This window comes from Drosophila gunungcola, assembly GCF_025200985.1.
Source record: "Drosophila gunungcola strain Sukarami chromosome 3L unlocalized genomic scaffold, Dgunungcola_SK_2 000003F, whole genome shotgun sequence".
Taxonomy (NCBI): Eukaryota; Metazoa; Arthropoda; class Insecta; order Diptera; family Drosophilidae; genus Drosophila; species Drosophila gunungcola.
Genome location: NW_026453179.1, coordinates 3,747,338 through 3,769,246, shown reverse-complemented (window position 1 = coordinate 3,769,246; position 21,909 = coordinate 3,747,338). Strand labels below are relative to the sequence as shown.

General features: G+C 40.9%; 1 protein-coding gene across 25 annotated transcripts in view; it reads right to left on the bottom strand.

The window, feature by feature from the left end:
• Nucleotides 1-1,467: 1,467 nt before the first annotated feature.
• Nucleotides 1,468-21,909, bottom strand: part of LOC128258660 (protein still life, isoform SIF type 1) — an 87,838-nt gene continuing 67,396 nt past the window's right edge. For 10 of the 25 annotated variants that reach the window (XM_052990408.1, XM_052990409.1, XM_052990414.1 and 7 more), the window contains 11 exons: nt 21,182-21,372; nt 17,481-17,651; nt 16,074-16,268; nt 15,905-16,013; nt 13,882-14,061; nt 13,638-13,775; nt 12,908-13,065; nt 12,458-12,835; nt 11,677-11,905; nt 11,272-11,569; nt 6,168-10,130 (listed from right to left, as the gene is read on the bottom strand). In XM_052990408.1, coding sequence (XP_052846368.1) covers nt 8,156-10,130; nt 11,272-11,569; nt 11,677-11,905; nt 12,458-12,835; nt 12,908-13,065; nt 13,638-13,775; nt 13,882-14,061; nt 15,905-16,013; nt 16,074-16,268; nt 17,481-17,651; nt 21,182-21,372 — 4,022 coding nt within the window. In that variant the 3' untranslated portion in view covers nt 6,168-8,155. Of the gene's footprint in view, nt 3,785-6,167; nt 10,131-11,271; nt 11,570-11,676; nt 11,906-12,457; nt 12,836-12,907; nt 13,066-13,637; nt 13,776-13,881; nt 14,062-15,904; nt 16,014-16,073; nt 16,269-17,480; nt 17,652-21,181; nt 21,373-21,909 lie in introns of those variants that run through there. The other 15 variants (XM_052990425.1, XM_052990423.1, XM_052990430.1 and 12 more) reach the window with 6 other exon arrangements.

Here is a 21,909-nt window from a genome sequence, read left to right as displayed (position 1 = left end):
ATATCGTGTGCTCATTTTGGGCAGTTACAGTGGGTTACAGCGAATTTGGAAAAATGAATTATTTTGATATTGCACGTGGCGGGGAAGTAGCCAAATACTAAATTCCCTTAAAACGTCTTTTACTTGTTTTGATTTTCTTATTCTTTAGTAAATATGAAATGCGCGCCAACTAGTTTAGAAGTCTACTTACGGTCCATTACCGTAGAAAGAGACGCCTCCTGGCGTGTATATTTGTAAGTTGGATAATGTTTTTAACACTGTCTGGCAACAATGGCAAAAAAAATGTAAATTTATTCCAGCACTGAACTCTACAGAGTAGACAAGAGGGGCGACCCTCTGTGGCGAAATTAGGAAGCTGTTATTGCCAATTCACATTAGTCACAAATTTTCTCAAAATATTTCACCGTCAACTTTATGGCTTTTCACCTAGTATATTTAGTATATTTTGATCCCATCACTAAATATCTGTCATTATTTAATTTATTAATAATTACAGTATTTTTTGGGGGAACATTGAGAAAACGGTGAAAAAGTGAAACTCCAATTCACACTGCCAAGCCAACTAAATATTGATCAATTTAATTTTATTGAAAAGCAACTGAAAATAGCAAAAAAAAAACCCTGATGTTGGGGCACTGAAATACTGAGATGCCCTTTTCAAATTTTGTAAATTAAAAAAAGTTAAGATTGCTGAAAAGGTTTCCCTTAAAATTCCCTCAAACGCCAAAGATTTAACCCTTATCATGGCTCGATTTAATGAGCGGAATCCCAGTAAAAAGGCATCCGAATTTGGTTTCTTTTTTAAATTTCACATTTTATTTTCTTTTGTGTTCACTTCAAAAGGATTTCGTAATTTAATCATTTGTCACACATTTCACTATCCTTATGTTTGAGTGTTAAGTTGCATTTGCAATTGTATAATCATTGTGTATTTCTTTTTTTTTAATGTTTGTTTGTTTTTCATGTTTTCAAAAAGTATTAACATACATTGCAAGTTTTTTTGTTTATTTATATGTGTTGTTCTGGTTGCAGCTGCTTTTTAAGTTTTACAATAAAAATTGAATTTTAATGTTCGTTTCTTGCTGTTGTCCATTGTTAATGGCTACACTTGTTTCCAATGCTGCTGCACTTGCTATTGATTTTTGTTTCAATTTTGGATTTCGTGTGGCTGACTTACAAATTCTATTTAATATGCAATTGTCTACCCTCGTACATCCTGCTGCCTTGCTCTTGCCAAAAGGAAAGTGTGATAAGAGATAACTAACAATACGCTCAAACAAATCAAATATCCGATAACAATTTGTTAAAAGAGATTCCAGTGCGTCGTGTGCACGTGAACTTAATTAAATGAGTACATTGTTTGGTTCTCAAACATTCGTATAATAGTGACTATGTATATATATATAATAAAAATGCTTTAAAAATAGTCAAATGCGTACAAAAAGTTTCACGCCACGTTCATTCGCCTTCAAATGAGTTTCATAATTTAACTATTTCATTTCGCTAAAGTCTTCCAACTGACTGGTTGAGTTTTGTTTTTTTTTATTATTAGTTATTATTTACTTTGCCTCTGTCAAACTTATACAAACTGTAAAAATTATGTTAAAATGTTGTGACTTGGTATTTAGTAATTTCTCCTTGTATTCCCGTGTTTGATTAGCTTTCATCATCGACGAAGATGATGATTTATCATTAGACTGCTGTATACATTTAGAATTTCTATTTACTCCACTTCTTATAGCTTTCTATGGTCTGTAGTTTGAATTATTACTTTCGTTTTTATTTTCTTTTCATCATTTAATTAAAGTTTACTTTTGTATATTTAATTCAATTTGATTGGAAACCTAAAAAATGTTTTGATTATGTTTCGATTTGTTGCTACATGGTTCAATGGGTTTTAGGGGTAAAAAAATTAATGAGTTATCCTGTGAATGAAGGTGAACAATGCCTGCAAGTACACTGAAAAAAACCATTGACAATCGCCACTCGCACGAATAGTGTACGGCCGGAAGAATAAACAGACGTTCAGCAATTGGGGATTTCATTGTTCCTGAATCGAATTAACATCCAAGCTGCATTCACAACCAATTAATTATTATTTCCCATTTGGTAGAATTTTCATTGATTTGACTATATATTTTTATTTTTTTGCTAAAAATTCGTTCTACAAAAATTGAAAACCATAGGGTATTGAGACGTAGGGAAATCAAAGGGATTTTTAATAAGGTTTTCAAAAATTGTGCCTTTGTCTATGGGGTTTTCGGGGCTTGGGATTGGTTTCCATTGTTTAACTATAATTCTGTTGTCATTGTTTCTCGATTCTTAAAGTGTTCAAAGTGAAGATCTTAATTATTATTGTAATTCTGCTAGAAGGTGTCGTCTTTTTTTGGTTTGTGTTGGTTTTCTTTACGCTTGTATATTTTCTTTTATTTTTTCTCTTGCATAGTTTTATAATTTGTTTTAATGTTTGCCCGCATTAACGTATTGAGTTTGCTTTGCTTGAGTTAATTTTTGGTTTCTTGTTTTTTGCAGATTGGATTCTTTGTGGCGGTTTGTTGACCAATTTAATTGCATGGAGTCGCTTGCGATTTTTCGCTTTTTTATTATTTCCTTTTTGTTTAAGTTTACCATTTAACATTTTGACTAAATTTTTTCTATTTTTCGTTTATGTGTATGTGGAATTTGTATGGTATTTTTATGTATTTTTCAGTGTACTTCCTACATACTAAACATTTTTATTGCTGTTTTGGTTTTTAATTTTTTCATTACGATTACGAGTGTGTTGATTTGCTTCAGTGTAAGTGGCTTAATTGGCTAAAATGTTTTTCAATTTACCATTTTCGGTTTTTCTTATTCTGCATTTGCATTTGACTTTGTTTTATTTTTTTGTTGCAATTCTCTGGGGTTCTTTTGTTTTGTATTTTACTTTTATAATTTAAATTCTCTAAGCCTAAATATAATGGTTGCAATTGGTTTACGGGTTTCCCTCCTCATCGCTTTGACAGCTTCGTCATCGTCTTGTCCTCAATAAATGTATTTAAATCGAAATTTACTTTCAAGTCTTTTCAGCGACAAATGCATTTGAATTTGTTCTCGTATTTCTTAATCATGTTTAATCTTTTTCCTTAGTTCATATTAAATCTGCTCAAAATCCTTTGCTTTAATTATGCTTTTTTTTTATATGTTTTGCACTTTAAATACAATCAATATAAATCAAAGTCTTCTCTTGGTTTTAATTTATGTTTAAGTTTTTCTTTCTAAAAAGGATCTCTCTAGCTGGACCTTTTTGTGGTGCATCTCTCGTTAAAAACGTAAACGTAATTATGACAAAAAACTCTTCGATGTTTTATCCATTAAAAAAGGAGAGGAAACAAATCGAAGCCAAGCATTCTTCAAAAGCCAACCACATCCATTCACCGATGGCCGGTGATTCAATGCATCTTCATTTCGCAGCGTTGAGCTTGAAAAATGCTTTTGGATTCGCTTCGCCTGCTTTAAACTTTGAACTGTTGCTGTTGCTTTTGCTTTGCTTTTGCTGTTGCTTTCACATTGCTCTTGCTTTTAGCTGTTTCTGTTGCTGTTGCCTTACACTTGATTAGTTAAAATTGAGAAATCGAACAGAGGAATTGAAGTTGTGGGCTAAGAGCTCTTATGCTTGCTTAGCTTGATACTAAATGTTTTGCTTTGCTTTTTCTGATTTAATTTTTCACATCGTCTTTGCGGGTTGTTGACTGTGGATCTGTGCCTAAATTTATCATGTCTCGTGGTTTCCACACCGGGGACCCTACAATTAAATGAAAGAAAAGAAAAGATACAATGGAAACCATATATGAAAAAATATGAAATATTTTCGGTTTGGTTTTTGCAGAACTTAATTTGTAGTTTCGTTTTAAAATTCAGATAGAAAATATATAGATTTAGAGAGCGAAAGAGTTAGAAAGAGCAAGTGGGGCGGAGTAGCATCTCCATTTGGCTATAATACAATTGTGTCGAACAGATTTTCATAAGTAAATTTTGGCCAATTCGGATTCGTTTGGTTAAAAAACATGCAAGCAAAGTGCCCAAAGTGACCAACCAGCTTTGGCCAGACACTTTCGGTTCTTTTTTGGTTAAAAAATATAAGCAAAACTAATTATTGTTTAATGTAATGAGCACTACTTCAAGCGGGGTTCGCTACTTGATATAGTTTTGGGGACTGGGGCTGGGTCTGGGTCTGGGTCTGGTTAGTGGGAGTGATTAACAGCTAATTCAAACAACTAATACCGGGGATAAGGGGTTTGGGTAGAATTCTGTTGGCTAAAATGTTGACATCGCTTGGTTCATATTCTAGTTTACAGACATTTTGATAGTTTAGTTTATTTTAGTTTAGCTTTTATAACTATGGCAAGACTTGGCAAATTTTCGAATTTCAGATCAAAAGTTTTGCATTTTATGCCAACATTTTCCGTTCTGCCACTTCTGTTTCTCGTGTGTCTTGATAAAGGGCTCCAATTCGGTATACAAAATAAAAGGGAGAAATTTATGTACATATATGCGGTGGATACGGGGGAGTTTTTATTTGGAAAATTGTGGCTGAGTGAGTGGTGAAATTGAAATTGTTTCGCATTTCAGTTAACCCACTTGCTAATTTCGAAATGAGTTTTTCAGATGCGAAAGTCAAAGAGCATGATTCAAAAAACGATGGATAAAGTTGTGCATAGATGAGAGTTTCATAAAATTCAATTCAATTCATTTTAATTTTATTTAGTTTGGCACACAAAAAGTTGTACGGAAAACAGAAAATTAAATTTCTGGAAAATAATTGCGTTTTTGTGTGTGAAAAAATGCCGAATAAATTCTGGTTTCTAGATTCTGGGGTGGTGGGGAAAGTGGAGTAGTGGTGGTCGAGTTGTGGGGCACGTGTGTGTAACCATAAGACATATATAATTAGATAAATATATATAGATCGATTATAATGAACTCTCTTTCGGTTGGCATGGCATTCAGCAGTTTAAGATTTGGCTCTAGATCTTCGGCACACTCTGTCATTTGTCGTGATTGAGATTTGATTGAGAAAATGCAAAACGTTCAAATTGAAAAGGAAAACTTGCAAAGTTTATCGATTTTTGAATTCAAGTTTTGGTTTCATCAGATTAGTTGTTTATTAATCAAGCGATGCCAACTAATAATATCAAGTGTTTGTAACAGACACAACAGATACACAGATACGCTATAAAGAGATACACATAAATGCATCGAATAGGCGGGAAATAAAACCTAGTAACTTAACATGCCTAAGGTAACTCGAACTCCGACTCCGATTCCGATTCCGACTTCGACTTACGACTAAATATCTAACTGAATTCAACATTATTGGAGTCAATTTTTCTTGTGATTAGGGATTTTAGTTATCTTTGAGATAATTGTGTGTAGACAAAATGAAATATCACCCGTAAAATTGTTTAATTACTATTCAATTCAAGCACTCATCGCCGACAACAAGCGCCTAATTACAATTGCTTAATTACAATTGAATATTGCACTTACCTGCTAAGCAACTACTAAACAAATTTAAATGCATAACTAATCGAGGGGAGGTGTCTTTTCGAGAGTCTGGGGATGGGCCAGGAAATCGGTGCATAAACTCTATTAGTTTATTGGTTTCCGTTCCCGTTCTAGTCGCTGTCCGTCCGCCTTTGATATTTGTTTGTTTTTGTGTACTTTATGTATTGACTTTTATCTCAAATGCCATTTTGTTAATTGCATTTGAATTGGTTTATGTAATTCGCTTTAGTTAGTTCAATTTAGTTTGCTGTTTCCATTATTAGTTATGTATGCTTGCCTTCGTTTAGTTTTTACGCATTCGCTTTTCAAGTTTTCAGTTACGTTTGTTGATTTTTCGATTATTTGTTTAGTGGATTTCTGTGTTTGACCGTGTGGGTGTGTGCACACAAGGATTACCGGTTAAATTTGATATTTGTTATAGTTTTAGTTTTAGTTTTGGTTTTACTGTTACTCTTAAATGTTCGCTGTCTGCGGCTTCCGCTTAAATCTATTTAGTTTGCCTTTATTTTCGTATATTTCTCTGGTCATCGAGGATTCCCATTTTTCGTTTAACATTTATGTTTGCTGTATATGCTGCTGTATATATGCCGTATTTAAGATGTATAATTTGATTTTTGAGAATGTTTGTTTGTTTTTTGTATTTTGTTTTGATTTTGCTGCTGTGAAGCCCAGTGTAAACTGTAAACTGTAAACGTTCTTGAAGCTTAAACATATTTATTTTGACTACGTTTTCCTTTGGTTTGTGTTTTTTAATCTGCTTTGAATTCTCGTTACAACAACCTGAAATTTGTTTTTTATATTTAGTCGAGAGTACGGCGGCTTGGGCCAAGGAATCGAATGGAAATTCCCAGCCCGCGCCGCTAAAAGGGAGGATGGTTATGTATACTATATACGCGTATTTTCGTAGCTACCTAAGTGTACATATAATTTGATTACCCATTACTGAACATTGAGGTACGACTTACGATTATCATTCTTTGAATACATCGCCATTTGATCGGTATTCCATTTATTGTATTTTGCTGATTTAATTGAAATGGGAAACGGAAATGGTGGAAAACCCATGCGGAAACTGTTTCATTTGATTTGCCCATCGACTTGTATATGCATGTATATTTGTTTATATCTATAAAAAACCTATAAAAATCATACAAAAAACCATATGCATATATGCAAATTATTTGTCACAACATTATTGGTACACACACCGATGCCCGTTCGCACAAACGTGCAAATTGGCAATATTTTCTAACTAACTAATGTTTGTTATCTTCTAGTTTTCCTTTTGTCCTTTATGTAAATAATCCCTCGATAGGTATACTTTGTTGTTAGGTATATGTCATGTTAACCCCTGGAAATATTGGCACTCAACCCAAAGTCAGCTTTTTAGTTGCAGATCCATTTTTCGCCAGATAGATGGGTAATTAAAAATGTTTGATTTCATTTGCGGAAATGACTCAGTTTTCCCCTGCCCCCGCCCCTTTGCTTTTCCTACCTCTGCCAATAGTTAGTGAGCGACTTGTCACTAACTTTTTACCTGCCTGTGAGGCGTGTGCCGGCGTGGAGTTTTCTTTTATTTTCACCCTGGCTCCTGGCTGTCTTATTTTTCCCATCCATGTTTCAAGTTGAGTTTGCCATTTGTTTGTCTGCCTGTCTCTTAGTAGTTTACTTGAGTGCGAGTATGAATTTCAACATTAGTTTTAGTTGCTGTTCCAGCTACTGCTGCCACTGCTCTTTTCTGTTGTTTGCCCTCGTAATTACGGCACTTGAGTATTGTGTGTGCAACGCGGCGTATACGTAATATTTCTACTTGCCACCCGAGGCGAGCGGAACTTCCGCCATTTTGTTCTTTAATGTGTCGGTATGTGTGTGTGATGGGGAGTGTGTAAATCACGGCGAAATGTTCTCGCTCAACTCGGCGGCTGCAACTTAAATAATTAACTGGAAAACGGTGGCACACACCCATTATGCAACCTTTCACTTATCGTGGGTCCTAGTTACCCCCACATCCTTTGATTATTTTTCGGTATGAGCTAAATATTTGCTGCGCTAAAAGAGCTAACTACGCTCAGGTTCGGTGACTTACGGCTAACACTTATACAACGAATACGGGTATGGGTATTATAATCATCGTCATCATCACTCTGCCACTATTTTAAGAGTGCCTTCTATTGCGCTGCTATTACTTATGCTTGTGGATTTTAGTAGATTGTATATACTGTAGGCTAGGTATTTTTGATTTCAATCCCTTGTGTTGGAAGTTCGTGTTGGGTTTTGTTTACTACCCTTCTTTTTTTGTATAGTTTGCGTCGTGAGTTTACGTATATCTGAGCTGAGTTCGGTTAAAATTAGTTTTTATTGAGGCATTTCGGGTTGTTGTTGTTACGCTTTTGGCTGTTAATCATTGGATTCAAATGGTTTCTCGTTATGGAGTTCCTTAGACATGGATCTCGAAGTAGTCGTGACAGTCCACACAGCCGCCGGGTGCCTCGGCGGAGCCCATCTCGGGCACGAATCCTATGCCGCCGGTGGCCGTCGGCTGGGCACTGACCACCACCATGCCACGGGGCGTTTTCTTCCGCGTGCGACTCTGCCGCACGCGGGACTTATGCTAGGAGGGTCTCTTCTGGTACAGGCAATCGATGCACGTGGTGTACTCCGGTGCCGAGGAGCTCAACTGATAGCCACCTCCCTGTGGATCATGCTGGCAGCCACCATATCCTCCCATTTCCTGGGCATAGCTCACATATTGCTGTTGCTGTTGCTGCTGTTGCTGTTGTTGGTGGTGCATTGGTGGCTGGTGCAGCGGTTGTGGCGGATGTCGGGGCAAGGGATCATAGATGGGCTGCGAGGAGAACGTATTCTCGGCGGATTGCGAGCGCAGTGGTCCCGAGCTGTAGACCACATAGTTGCGTTCGGGCGAGACCCCATAGGCCCTGTGGCCATACGAACTGCTCGTGGTGGTGCTGTCCCTGGATGTCGAACGCTCCAGGGATTTGCTCAGCCTGCTGCGGCTACTTGAAGTACCACCACCATATCGTCCCGTGGGTGCGGCAGCCACATAGTGATCGCTGCACGTCTGGTTGTCATACACCGGATAGTACTGATAGGTCTCCTGGGCCCTGGGACGCGTGCCCGTCTCGAAGCTTCCGTGGGCGGACATGCTCCGCTTGCGGCTGCCATGCGGCACGTCCAGATTGTGATCCGACTCGCCGTGGCTATCGAAGCTACTGCGCGGCGAGTGGCGCAGGCAGGAGCTGCTCGCCATTCCCCTGTCCGGCGACAGGTGATCCATGCTGCCCCTGGGCGAGACTCGCGGCGAAAGGGTCTCCACGCTGCACACATGCGAGGGGCCGCCCTTCTTCAAGCAACTGCGATCCGGACTCTTGGACTTGGCCGGACTGGACGGTGGCTTGAGGATGCCCGCAGCCGGTCCAGTGGGGTGCTTCAGAATGCCACCGCCCTCGGAGGAGCGGCGTGGGCTGGGTGTCCTTCTGCCGCCCGAGAGGCGATCCTGCGAGGTGTCCCTCGAGGAGCACACACTCAGGCGCTTGCCCTGGTCACTCAGACTGGTGCGCGGCGACTTAATCTTGATGATCCGCACCGGAGAGCTGCCCTGGGACTTGCAGCGATCCGGGGAGATGTATATCTGCCGGCGGCCCCCTTTGACCTTGGTGGAAGCCGGTCGCTCCGGGGACTTGGCCTTGAAGATCTTGTCCACCTTCTTGTCGATCACCACGATGTGCGAGGCCAGCGAACTGGTGGTGGCCTCCTCCTCCGTCTCGTCACCCGATCGCTCCGAGGGTCCTGTGGTGTTGCCCGTGCTGTCCGATTCGGTGGCCGGCCTGGAAGGCGACTCGATGTCCACCACCACCGTCTGCTGCGTGTTCTCCACAATGGTCTGCGGCTCCGGTGAGAGACTGGAGTCATTCTGCTGCTGGTCACCCGCCTCCTCGGCCAGATCCTGGGGATCGAAGGCCTTCTCACGCAGGCTCTCCATGTAGGCCACAATGTCGCAGGTGCCGTCGGCCAGGTTCTCCTGCTCCAGATCGCTCAAATGCTTGTCCATGAACCGGGCCGTGGCGTCCGTTTCGGTCGGGTTTCGGTCACGGTCACGTCGCTGTCTATGCCCTGAATCCCTGGCCTGGCCCGCTGGCAACGGATGCTGATGCTGGTGGACGACGGCCACCTGCTGGGAGGCGGCCATTCGTTCCGCCTCGCTCTCGAAGATCTCGATTACCTCGATATCCTGCTTGGGCGACTGACGCGGCGATTGACGCGGCGACTGCCGCGGTGAGGGATGCAGGGATTGGGACTGGGAATTGGTCTGGGACTGGGAATGGGTGTGGGATTGACTCTCTCGGGGATCGGAGGCGAACAAGCTACCACTACTGCCTAGACTTAAGTTAAAGGAGGCCGCCACCTGGACGGCATGCGCCTCCGACTCCGACTCGAGCTCCGACTCGTCCGGGCTGGGCTTACCTAGGTCCTTCATCAGCACCGGCTGGTAGCTGGCCGGAGGATGCGACGACTGTATCAGGCGCGCCTGGCTGCCGGTGCTGCCCACCGAGAGCGTCGATGTGGTGCTGTTGGCATTCGGTTACGGATTCACATTCGAAAATCGCAGATGTCAAGATGCGGAACGAGCGGTAAGAGAGAGGGATAAATTCACAGGGTCAAGCAATAGTCGAGCTTACTTTGAGGTCTCATTAACTTATCTGGTTTATCCACTGACTAACTAGATTTAAGGCAAAGTGAGGGAGTCTGACTAACCATCTGGCTAAAGTATGTCAAGATCTATTGACTGTAAAATAAGTTAACTTAAAAAAACCAAAATGTAACCTTTTTAAAATGACAAGCAAGCAAATAGCAAACTTAAAAATTGAATAAATACAAACTTGCAAAACCTTTTAAATTATTAATGTAAGTGTTATTATAAAAATTAATTTACATAGTATGTTGCACGTTACCAGTTGTCAGACAATTTCTAAAATCTTTTACCATTCAAAATATGGACAATTATGTATAATTTCAGCTTGAAGTGAATAAAATAATTTATCGTTAGGAAATAAAATTAATAGAAATTGAAAAAAAATGGTTTTTTATAAAGCATGTCGGTCTAAGCTGAATGCAGCTTAAAACTGGAATTTTAATTAACAAAGATTAATGAAGAAAAATAATGGACAAGCGACCAAACTTATTTCAAAACCTCGAAGATGAAATGACAGTGAAATATTTGAGCTTTCTTAAATTGTTTTTTACGTACAATCATTGATTGTAAAATTCTGAAATTTTTAATTTAGAAAGTATGTTGAAAGTCAGAATGATCCTCAAAATGTAAGCATATTTAAAATGCATAGTTTGAAGTTTATTTGCTTGAACTCAAAGTCTTAGTTGACTATAATATTTCTATATCATGTTTTTACTAAAAAGTTGAAATTAAAAAAACTATTGTTAAATATATTGTCGTTAAGAAAAACAATTAAATTATAAAGTATGTTAGTCTAAGCTGAGCGCAGTTTAAAAGCCTAAATATGAGCGGCATTATTTCTCTAAAGAAAAATGCAAATGGCTATAAAAAACACAGTCAGTCAGCTTCTGTTATTTAAGTAGTTTTAAAGTCATCATAGGCAGTTATTAATAATTGGATCAATCCAGTTAGTCAGCAAAGTACCAGTTACAAGGGGCTTGATGGCTTAATGGGGGTGGGAATGTTTGGGCACTCACCTCAGCGTCAGGTGATTGGGCGTTCGACCCAGTGTGGCCTTGGGCCTGATTGTGCCCTGCTGCGAGTCCTCCTCGCCTTCCGACTTCGTCCCAGGATCGATCCTCTCGATGTCCGAGCTGTGGTGGTGCAGGTGTGGCTGCCGGATCGGGGGTGGTGGTGGCTCCCGCGGATGCGGATGTGGATGTGGATGGGGATGTGGGTGGGCATGGGCATGTCCTTGCTGTGGCATCTGCAGTTGCTGTTGCTGCTGCTGCTGCTGTTGCTGCTGATGGGGATCTGGGGAAGAGCAGGTGATTTCTTTATGGCACGGCGTGTGATGATGCGGGGTGTGGTGAGGGGCATTGTTAGCAATCATCTCGACAGGAGAGCGGCGATCTTCGGGACTAGACTTCAGTTAAACTTACCCGCGACATCGCCCACCGTCTTGCTGCGTCCTCGGAAGCCGGCTGGCAGCATCTGCTGCACATGGGCGTGGCCGGAGCCGTATTGAACCACGCCCACACTGGGCGGCAGGTCGTCCGCCTCCTGGCTGCCCGACAAATTGTCGTAGTCAATGTTGCCAGCAGAGTGGCGCTGCGATCCGGACTTCTTCTTCGGTTTTCCCAGAGTGTGCGAGCCATGAACTATGGTGATCTGTGGAGAAGTATTGAACAAAGGCGTTTTGTAATTAATATTTAATAATAATAATAATAATAATAATAATAATAATAATAATAATAATAATAATAATAATAATAATAATAATAATAATAATAATAATAATAATAATAATAATAATAATAATAATAATAATAATAATAATAATAATAATAATAATAATAATAATAATAATAATAATAATAATAATAATACTTTGGAAAGGTCGCCAAAACCAACTATATAATATTTAAAACTAGTATAAAATGTTTTATACCTAAGCTCAAAATATGATAAGATTTCAAAAATTAAATGAACCATTTGTTCTCTATCTTTGGAATTGATTTTAATATCTGAATGATAAATATAATTTTTAATTTCATTTTACTTGAATATAAAGGATTGGAACTATTCAAGATTAAATGTTTAATTTAAAAATTATATGTTTTACCATTTTTTTGTCAGTGTACAATATGTAAAAAAATTATATCATACAAATGCTACATGGCGCATAAAGTGTTTTTTAGGAGTCTAAAAGTTGCAAATTACCTGCTGCTTGGGTCGTTCCAGTGTCTGCGAGTTGCCCGCGTACCCCATGCTGCCCATGCCCTGCGAGGAGTGTCCGGAGACGGAGCCGGAGCTGCCGCCGAAGTTCTTCATCGGAATTGACATGTTCCGGACGCTCTCGCGGATGATCTGGCGAATGGTCTTCAGGAAGGCGTTGCGGAAGTCGGCGGTGCTGTTGGACAGCACGTAGACCTTCTCGGATCGACGCTGCAGCTGGGAGCGCAGGTGGATGAGCTCCCATAGGAAGTGCGAGTCCATGTCCTTGGCCGAACTGGCACGCACCTGCACCTCGGTCACGGGTATTAGCACCTGGTAGCGAATGATCTCCACCTCGTTGGTTGCATTCTTGCTGGACACTCCCTGTGTATAAATAGAAGCGTAAGAATGAGTTTATATTTCTTAGAAAACTATGGTGTCAAATGCCTTTCATACCATCAACTTCTTCTTCTGACGCAGCCGCTCCTTGCAGAGGAACACCACTGCCGACTTGAACACAAAGCACATGGCATGCAGCTCCAGGCCCTTCTTGATCTTGCCCAGGAAGTCCGAAATGTTCAGCCATTCCACTCCTCCATAGTACAAGAGATCTCCTGCAAAATCATAAAAAAACCTTTAATGAAATTCGAAAACTTCAACAAAAACTTCAACAAAAACTTCAACTCTTTAAACTATCGCATAAAAAAACAAAACCGTTTTGCTTTGGTAAATAAAAAATTGATTTTTATTTCATCATTAATAGGAGTTGGATTACATGTAAGTCCATATTTTAAATGAGTATTGACCATTATTGTTTTTTTTTTTTCATAAATTGATAATAAAATCAAACTATAATTTTATGAATAAACTTCTGTTTATCTAAATTTGGTTTAGAATCTGTTGTTTATAATATGAATTAACAAATAATCCAATTTCTAATTATTAAGTATATAAAGGTTTGAGAAATCTTCAAAAAGTGACCTGAAAATAAACGCATTTGAAGGAATATATTTCCTTAAATTTTAAGAACAATTGAGCCGAATCATGGTGATTGTTAAGCATAGTTACAGAGATTTCTATGACACAAATATTTTGTTGCACTCTGGAACTAAAGAAGGCTTCTGGTACACACTCGGTTTGCTCTGTTTAAAAAACCTAAATTTCTTTAAATCTTAGACTTTCTCACCTGGACTCAAGTCGATGGGCTGTTTGCAGGACTTCTGATGCTGCCGGAACAGGTGATCGAAAATGGCGCCGTACTCCTCGTGGATGCGCTGCATCTCGTTAATGTGCTCGGCCACCTTCTCCATGCCCTTGAGTGCCTCTGTTGGTGTTCAAATAAAAAATATATAACATAAAGGTTAGCATTGCATATGCATATGCATGGTGGATGCATCCACATCCACATCCATATCCACCATTGTACATACCACAAAGATGGACATGCTCATCGGCCCGGGTGTCTGTTAGATTGCGCATCTGCTGCAGGAGCAATGGGTACTTGAGGATGCGCTGAATGGGCTTGATCAGATACGATTCCAGGGTGCTGCTGTGCTGCTGCTTGGGATTCCGGGCGGCCAGGAACTCCTGCAGGGCGTGATTGCCCTCGTCTGGATGGGGGAAATAGACGGGATGGAGATGAATTGATGGGCGAATTGAAATGCAAATGCAAATTGAGACATTTGCCAAATGATTCGATTTCAATGGACGCTTGTTTGGGACGGTGAAATTAATTGCAACGTTGGCCCATTACAGTAAATGGAGGGGCGAGGCGAAGGCAAGGCACACGGTACACAAGGTAGACAAGGATATGCAGTTACAGCGGCTATGGCAGCGGCACATCGTCGACAAGAAAATGTCATTAACTTGTTCTTATTGTCAGCCGTGCAGCTTTTGATAAAGGCAAAGTCAAAGCCTGTCTGCAGCAGGATAGGCAGCTGCAACTTTAGCCGGAGCAGATTTACGTCTAATAGCGTCTGTCGCTGGCTGCTTGTCCTTCTGCCAGCCCGACAATATGCCCCCTTGATGCCCTCCCACTCCTTAATATCCCTCCAATCCGCAACAGGATTCTCCAGCTCTTGCACGTAACGAAGGCACTTAAGTGCACTTCTTGCTATAATTAATTATCCTTTCAACTTTTTGCATAAAATTTCATGCAACAGTCGGGCGGGTGCAGTGGCTCCACCCTCGAGTGGATGATGCTTCCAGGATATGGTTCTATGGTCCTACCCCCTGCCCAGTTACCTTGACTACGCCTTGGCTCATTGATTGCAAATATTGTGCATACATTTTTTACCTTGCGAACGCTTTTGATTAGCTGCAAATCCCATCCCATCCACGGACGCATCGATCAAAGTGGCATGGTTTCACATTCAGCCAACAGTGCCAGCTGTTTGCTCGATTGCTTTTAAGCTTAGTCTAAGTCTAATTTAATTATGGAATGTTTGCAAGGCAAGTTTAGTGAAGAACACCCAGCACACCACCAAGCTCCCAACGCCAACACCCCCGCAGAAGTTCCAAAGCCCTGGCATAGTTTTGGGTCGCCATTTGTAAGCGTGTCATAATTCTACAAGTTTAATTAACAAAAGATACTTGACAGTTGCCACTGCTGCTGCTGCTTCTGCTGCTGCTGCCTTGGCATGAATATGAATATGTTCGGAAAAACCCCAGCCATCACACCCTTTTTTCGGTTGGGAGTTTGCCTTCCGTTTGCGGTTTTCACTGGGGAGGGATGTCGTCGACGTCGGCATTTGCGGTTGTAATTATTCATTTAACTTGCAAATCATTTTAAAGTGGGCGCAACGCGGGCCAGGGGCGTGGCACAATTGAAGCGAACAGTTTGCCAATTGTTCACTCTGTGGGTTCGCATCGGTTCGGTTGGGTTTGGTTGGGTTTGGTTCGGTTGTTTGACTTTTACAAGTTTCTTGCTCAACTGAAACTCAAATAGACTTTGACGCTTGACGCTGATTGCAATAGTTGGTACTATTCTCAGCACACACACACACACACACATGTACAGTGCGTTTCATTGGAGTAACACACTTTTGGTAATGTTAATGAGGTCTAGGAAAACTTTTGGATAGGTAGTTAATGTTGTATTTGTACTTAATTTACATTTAAAAACTCAATTAATCTACTTTTGTTAACGAGGTTTATTTCTTGGATATATGAAGTTTTAAATTGAACTCTATAAATTTTCTCTTGCCTTTTGCTATAAGTTTTAATCTGTAACCTGCTTTCAATTTTGTATTATGCAAATTCATTCCTTGTAATGCTGATAATACAAGTTATAATTTATTTTTTTCAAGATTTCCTTGTATTTTCTGCCTGCCCAGTTTTGCCCTTGTATTTTGTTCTCTACTAACCCTCTGATGTATGTAAATTAATTCCTATAATGTACGAATTTGATTTGTCTGGGGGATTGCGGTGGGGATTCTGGTGGGGAGTACTCACTTGGATGCAGGACTTTCTGCGCCTTGCTGTGACTGGCACAGAACGAGGAATACAGCTTGAAGTGGTTGACGTAATAGAGGAAAGCCGAGCCAATCGCAAAGAGCACATTCTGTGAAGGCGGATAAATGCAATTACTAATGCAGCACTTAGATTACCATTTGCAACGCACCCTGAACTGGCCGCAGTGCTCGAACTTGTTGAACTCCGGCTCTAGGTCCAAGGACTCCTCCAGATTCTGCAGGAACTGGCGCTGGAATGTGACGATCTCGTGGATGTTGCCAAATAGAGCGTTGATCTCGGCATTGGAGAGGAATGTCTCGCGTTTCATGGGCTCCAGATAGTGCTCGAGAAGATTGTTCAAGTGCTGCAAGTTAATCGAGAGCCGGATGGTTCAATAAAGCTCAAAATGGGGGAAGTACTTTTTTACGGACAGCGCCGAAAATGCATAAATTAAATTAAAAAATCAACGACCGCTGCCTTCACCCCCCCGATTTTGGCCACAACAATTCCCGGCGGAGTTGGCCAGCAGTTATGCTTGGTTGGAGGAAACTTTTTAGTTTTGCCAACTGGCACAAAACATGAAACAAAAAAGAGTGGAGAAATACTGTAGCATAGCCACAGGCGCGCGCTTTCATTTGGAACAATACTTCCGGGCAGCGGGGGCGGTGGGCGGTAGATGGTGGGCGGGGCAGCACGTTGGCCGCGCTCCGCAGATAAGACCCGAAGCCTTCGCCGTTGCCGCAGCGGCGCTTTACATAATTTCTAAATTATAATAATTATTTGTATGCTTCCTGGCCCAGACCAACGAAAAACCAGTCTTGAAGCTGGCTTAAAGCAAACACTGGCAAGAAGAATCGGTGGAAGCAGCAAACAGAACGAGAATTGGGATTCTCAGAACAGAACAGAACAGAACAGAAGTAAAGCGACACAGTTAAAGGATTAAAATTTGCATTTTTAATTGCAGGCGCTCTCTCTGCCGCCGCCCCACTCTAATGAACACAAGTCAGTGGTCGATGCTGGGATTTCCATTTAAGTTGGTGCTGGGCACACTGATCGAAAGAAAGGATATTATTGACGCTGGCCGCACTGGCCGAATAAGAAGAGTTAATTATAAGTCGTTATGAACGAATAAAATGTGGGAAAAATTCCCTAATGAAATGGTAATTGGATTTTCGATAACTTTGTGCATTTGACATTTATTATAAGCTAATAATGTCAGAAGTAATCGAAATACGGATTATCTTTCTTTCTTTAAACATTGTAAACTTTTTAAAAAGTATAGTATTAGGGACATAAAAGTGTTTAAACCAGATTATTTTAATGTCCCTTTGAGATCACAAGCATTTAGGAAAAGTGGTAATGGTAAGTTTGCCTTTATAAAATTGGATAAGTAAATAAAGATATTAAAGTTTAAGTAACACATTTGTGTCTCATTAATTTGGTTATTAAATATCTCTAAAGGAGCTTTAAATTTAATTACGTATTTTTCTTTATCAAGAAGGCCGATGTGTATATATTTTTAAGCCAAAGATTTCTTGCGGCCCCTTTTTTTTGCACTGCATAGTAGTAGACTCACCTTCACATAAGTGCGTTCCGTGTCCACCAGCTCCATGACGACTTTGCGCAGCTTCTCCGCATCGGTCAGTTGGCGCGATGGGGTTAATGCCGTGGTCGACACCGACGAGGTGACCGAGCCGGTGGGGCTCGATTTGCGTGTTTCCTGGGGTGAACGACAAAATCCGGTAACCTTAACACGGTTCACAGGTCAGGTTCAAGTTGTTGTTGTTGTTGTTGTTGTTGTTTCAGGTTGTTTCAGTGGTGTTGTGTGGTTGTTGTTATTATTATTGTTGTTGTTGTTGTTATTGTTGTTATTATTATTGTTGTTTTTGTTGTGGTGTGTTGATTGTTGCATGATGAGGAGTTGTTTTCGTGGAACGAAAAGGAACAAACCCAAAGAAAGAACAGAACGAAAAGAGATGCGAGCGCGTGAAAAGGAGACACCAAATAAATGACAATAAACAAAAATGAAGTTAGCCGTGTGACAGAGATAGATAAGAACAGCGATAGTTTATAACACCAGGGGAGGGGTAAAGGGGTGCCAAATGGGTGGGGTATTCAAATGGGTTGGATGGGTTTTTAGGGCGTGGCCAAGAGCCCGCGGCCACTTTAAGGAGACACGGAGACAGCTGCGGTTCTAAATGACTGTCACGTCCTTGTCCAAGTTGTTGGTGTTGTCCTTTGTCCTCGGAAAGTGTTGGTGTTAGTGCTGGTGCTGGTGCTGGTAATGGTGTGGCGGCCAAAGTGTTTGTGGGTCTCAATCTCAAAACCCCCTCCTCCACAGTCACCCCCGTCCATGGAATGTAACAACCTTTGCCTGCTTTTTGTGTGTGTGCGGTTACAAGCACATTTGGCACTGACAGTTGACGCTTGATGGTTGACATACACAATATACATACGGACATGTCGGTGCCCCATCGTATAAGCCATGTAACCTCGACTCCCCCTTCCCCCTTCCTTCCATCCCCTCCACCCACTACTTTTGCATTAAGACTTAGTGGCGGCAGAGACTTTCGCCTCGAGTCTTCTTCGTGGCTCTTTCTCTTGACTTTTCTCCTGTTTGCCTAACTCTTCTGCCTCGTCTACTTGTCTATTTGCCACAGAACACAAAGCCAAAAAAAAAACTAACACGAAAACACTGGGAAAAAGTGTTAAATGGAGCATTCCTGATAAATTGACTTAACAAAAGGAGCGGCAAATGAATTTGCATTGTAAATGCCTAAACAAACAGAACTCAAACCTCAAAAAAGGTCTTGAACTTGCAGGAGAATAGGGAGTGAAATGCTTGAGAATTCCACAATTCACTTGGATTATAATAAAAGCTGGCTAAAACTAGGGGTACACGGAGAAAAATGAGATAAAAGATATTTCTTAATATTTGGGTACATTTCTAATAGACACTATTTTAGGTAGAAATTCTGGAATTATTTCGAATCTTGAAAAATTAAGCTAAAACTGAACAGTATAGTTCATTACAATAATATCTTAAAAGTTTTGGAACGAATGGTCATTGAATCTGTCATTAAAAAAAATCTGTAAATATAGTTAGTTAAAATTTTGTAGCTTCTTTTTATCCTACTAAAACTTGTTCGATAAATTACGAAATTTTGAAACTATTATGTGGATATTTATGTGTGTTAATCGGTGTAATTGCCAATTTCATTTTATCTAGCTCGGAAACCCATTTGTCACGCTGCCATCGCTAGGCAGTAGACTCATCTTTTTCATGTGCCCCAAGTCCCCTCTCTTTCTGCCCTCTTCTACTGCAATTGCAGTTGTCATTGTTTGGCGCTGTTGTTGCCCGGCATTGTGGAGACATTTCACTTTTATGCAGTTGCACTTTGTGTATTGTTAGTGCCCTCTCTTTCTTCTTGGCTATACCCCTCCCGCTCTCCGGGTTTTTGCAGCTTGTTCTTGTCTACTTTTAACTGTTTTATTGTTCTGCATTCTGGGGCTGAGCTGAGCTGCGCTTCTGATTTGCATAAGCGACGCCGACCCAAAAGCCAAAACAGCAGACAGGGGTTAAAAAGGGGAGGGGGCGTGGTTGGGGGCTTGCCAGGTGAGTCAGGTGCAAGAACAGTGGCAACATCTGCGGCAGCTGCAGCAACGGCAGCTTCTGGCTTCTGGCTTTTGGCGCTGAGTGCCCACATTGTTGCCGCCGGGCTGGCCCAAAGATGAAAAATTTGAAAATGTCTTGAATTTTGAACCCCGCCTCTTCGCTCCGTCCTGTGTGAAATGTCAACTTGAATTAAAAGGATTCCTTATATAACACAACACCCACAGTCCCTCGCCCTCCAGGTCGCCTCAGTGTGTTTGTGTGTCACAGTGTTCAAGTATCATTAAATGAAGTGGGTTTCTGCCAGTTTCGAGCACACTTGGGGAAAGCATATCCAGAAAACAAAGTGCATTCTGTGGCATCTTTGCTTGTTGTTCTATCTGTCGCGTCACCCCCTTTTCTCAACCCATCTGTACACTGAGGAAAAAACTTAACTTGGCTTGGGAAAGTTTCGTAGTGTGCATCCTGAAACAACATTCCCTGTCAGCTTTTATTAGATGATATTTAATTTGAAATATTTCATTATTCAAAACATTTAATAACAAGTTAATATTTAAGATTAACATCAAATTTTTAAGGCGTCTTATAAAAAATTTATAAATTATTAATTGGAAAATGAATGGTCCTTCTTGGAGTAAGAACCTGAACTTTTGATTATTTCGGTTCAAAAATAAATACAAAAAACATTGCTTAAACATTTTCCAATAAAAATAGAACTTATAAATTTTCATTTTATGTTGAGATGGGAAAATTTAAACTATTTTTAGTATTATTTTCATATGGTAGAAAAGCTTAAGTCAAAGCTTTTAAGTTCAACAGAAAACTGATTAATTTTGATTTAAGTTTTATTTTAAATTCAACTTCTTGTTATTAAAAAGCTTTTGCTTAATAACTCTGATACATTTTAATTCGCGTTGCAATTAAACAGAGTTCCCAAAACTTGCCAGGCTGCAAACTAAGAATTAAAGTTTTCTGAATACCAAGAACATTTGTTCTTGAGTACTTTTTCTCTCTGTTGGCATATCTGTTGTCCTGTATATATATATAGATATCCTTGATATTTTTATGCCAGCCGTGACATTTATTGTTTGCTGGCTGGAGAAGAAGGAAGAGGCCTCCTCCTCCAATAGGCCAAATTTGCCATGACATCTTGAGATGTGTCGAGACACGCCTTGGGGCATAGAGCTCTCAGAGATCTTGCTTCCTGCTACGAGTATCCCAGTTGCCACATCTTTTTGTGCAAATTTCAATTTGTGCACATTTCAATCACAAGTGCTCATTGGGGAGTGGAGGAAGTCGGCCTTCCGAAAACCACACCACCCAACACCCAACACCCACAACCTACAACCCGTTCCCATTCCCGTTCCCATTCCCATTCTCATTCCCATTTCTTCCCACCCATCTGCCGTCGTGTTTGGCGCTCGTTTTAATAGTTTCCGTTTCCGCTTTGCGAGTTCAAAGCAATTTGATTTGCCTTCCAAGTGGCAGGTTCCTGTGGGACGGAGGGTAAATGCGGAAAGGGGTGGGATTGGGGGGCGGTGCTGGGGTCATGGGGGGCGGTCGATAGGGTTGTGTTTGCGTTTGGTTGCCCCACTCCCAGTTTCCAGTTTACAGTTTACCCCATTCTCATTCCCCTCGCCCCGATTTTCGGGCACTGCACTTACTTGCTCTGCGGTCTTTAGGAGATTCTCAATCTCAAAGCTGCTCGTACGCGATGTGGGCTTGGCCACGCCCAGTCCGCCAACGACCACGCCCCCGCTTAGCGCCAACTGGGCGGCCATTGCGGCAGGATCCACAAAGGAGGTGGCCGGCGAGCTTTCCGCCTCCGGCGAGTACAAATCCTTGCTAGTGCCATCTGAAAATTGGAGGGGAGATAAGCGAATGTTGTGATTAAGTATTATTATTATTACTACTTTTATTATTATTAGTTTTGGCCTGCCTCGTAATTAGTTGTGTGTGGCAGGCGCCCGGAGAATATCGATTAAATGCTCGTTTTTTTCGGTTATTTGTTGCTTGTTAATTTTAAATTCCATGTTTGTGCAGTAAAAAGCGAGCGAAGGAATTTTAATACTGGCAAAAATGGCACGCCCTCCTCCCTCTTTTACTCCCTATTTTGCTGCCCTGCCTCAAAGCCGAAAGTAATAACGACGAAAACAGCCAGCAGCAACAACAAGCAGTAATGATTATTGCTGCAATGTGTTTGCCACAACGTCCACACGCTCAGGACGAAAAAGAGCGAAGGATACAGGCGGCGAGAAGGAAAGGCACGCTCTTAACCAAAAGAAATTTATGGCCCATACATATGAGGCCAACTCGCAGACAAACTCCCTTGCACTTCCCAAAAAAGATACCGCAACTATTTTGGCAATTTTTGATCTTAGAAACAAAGCAA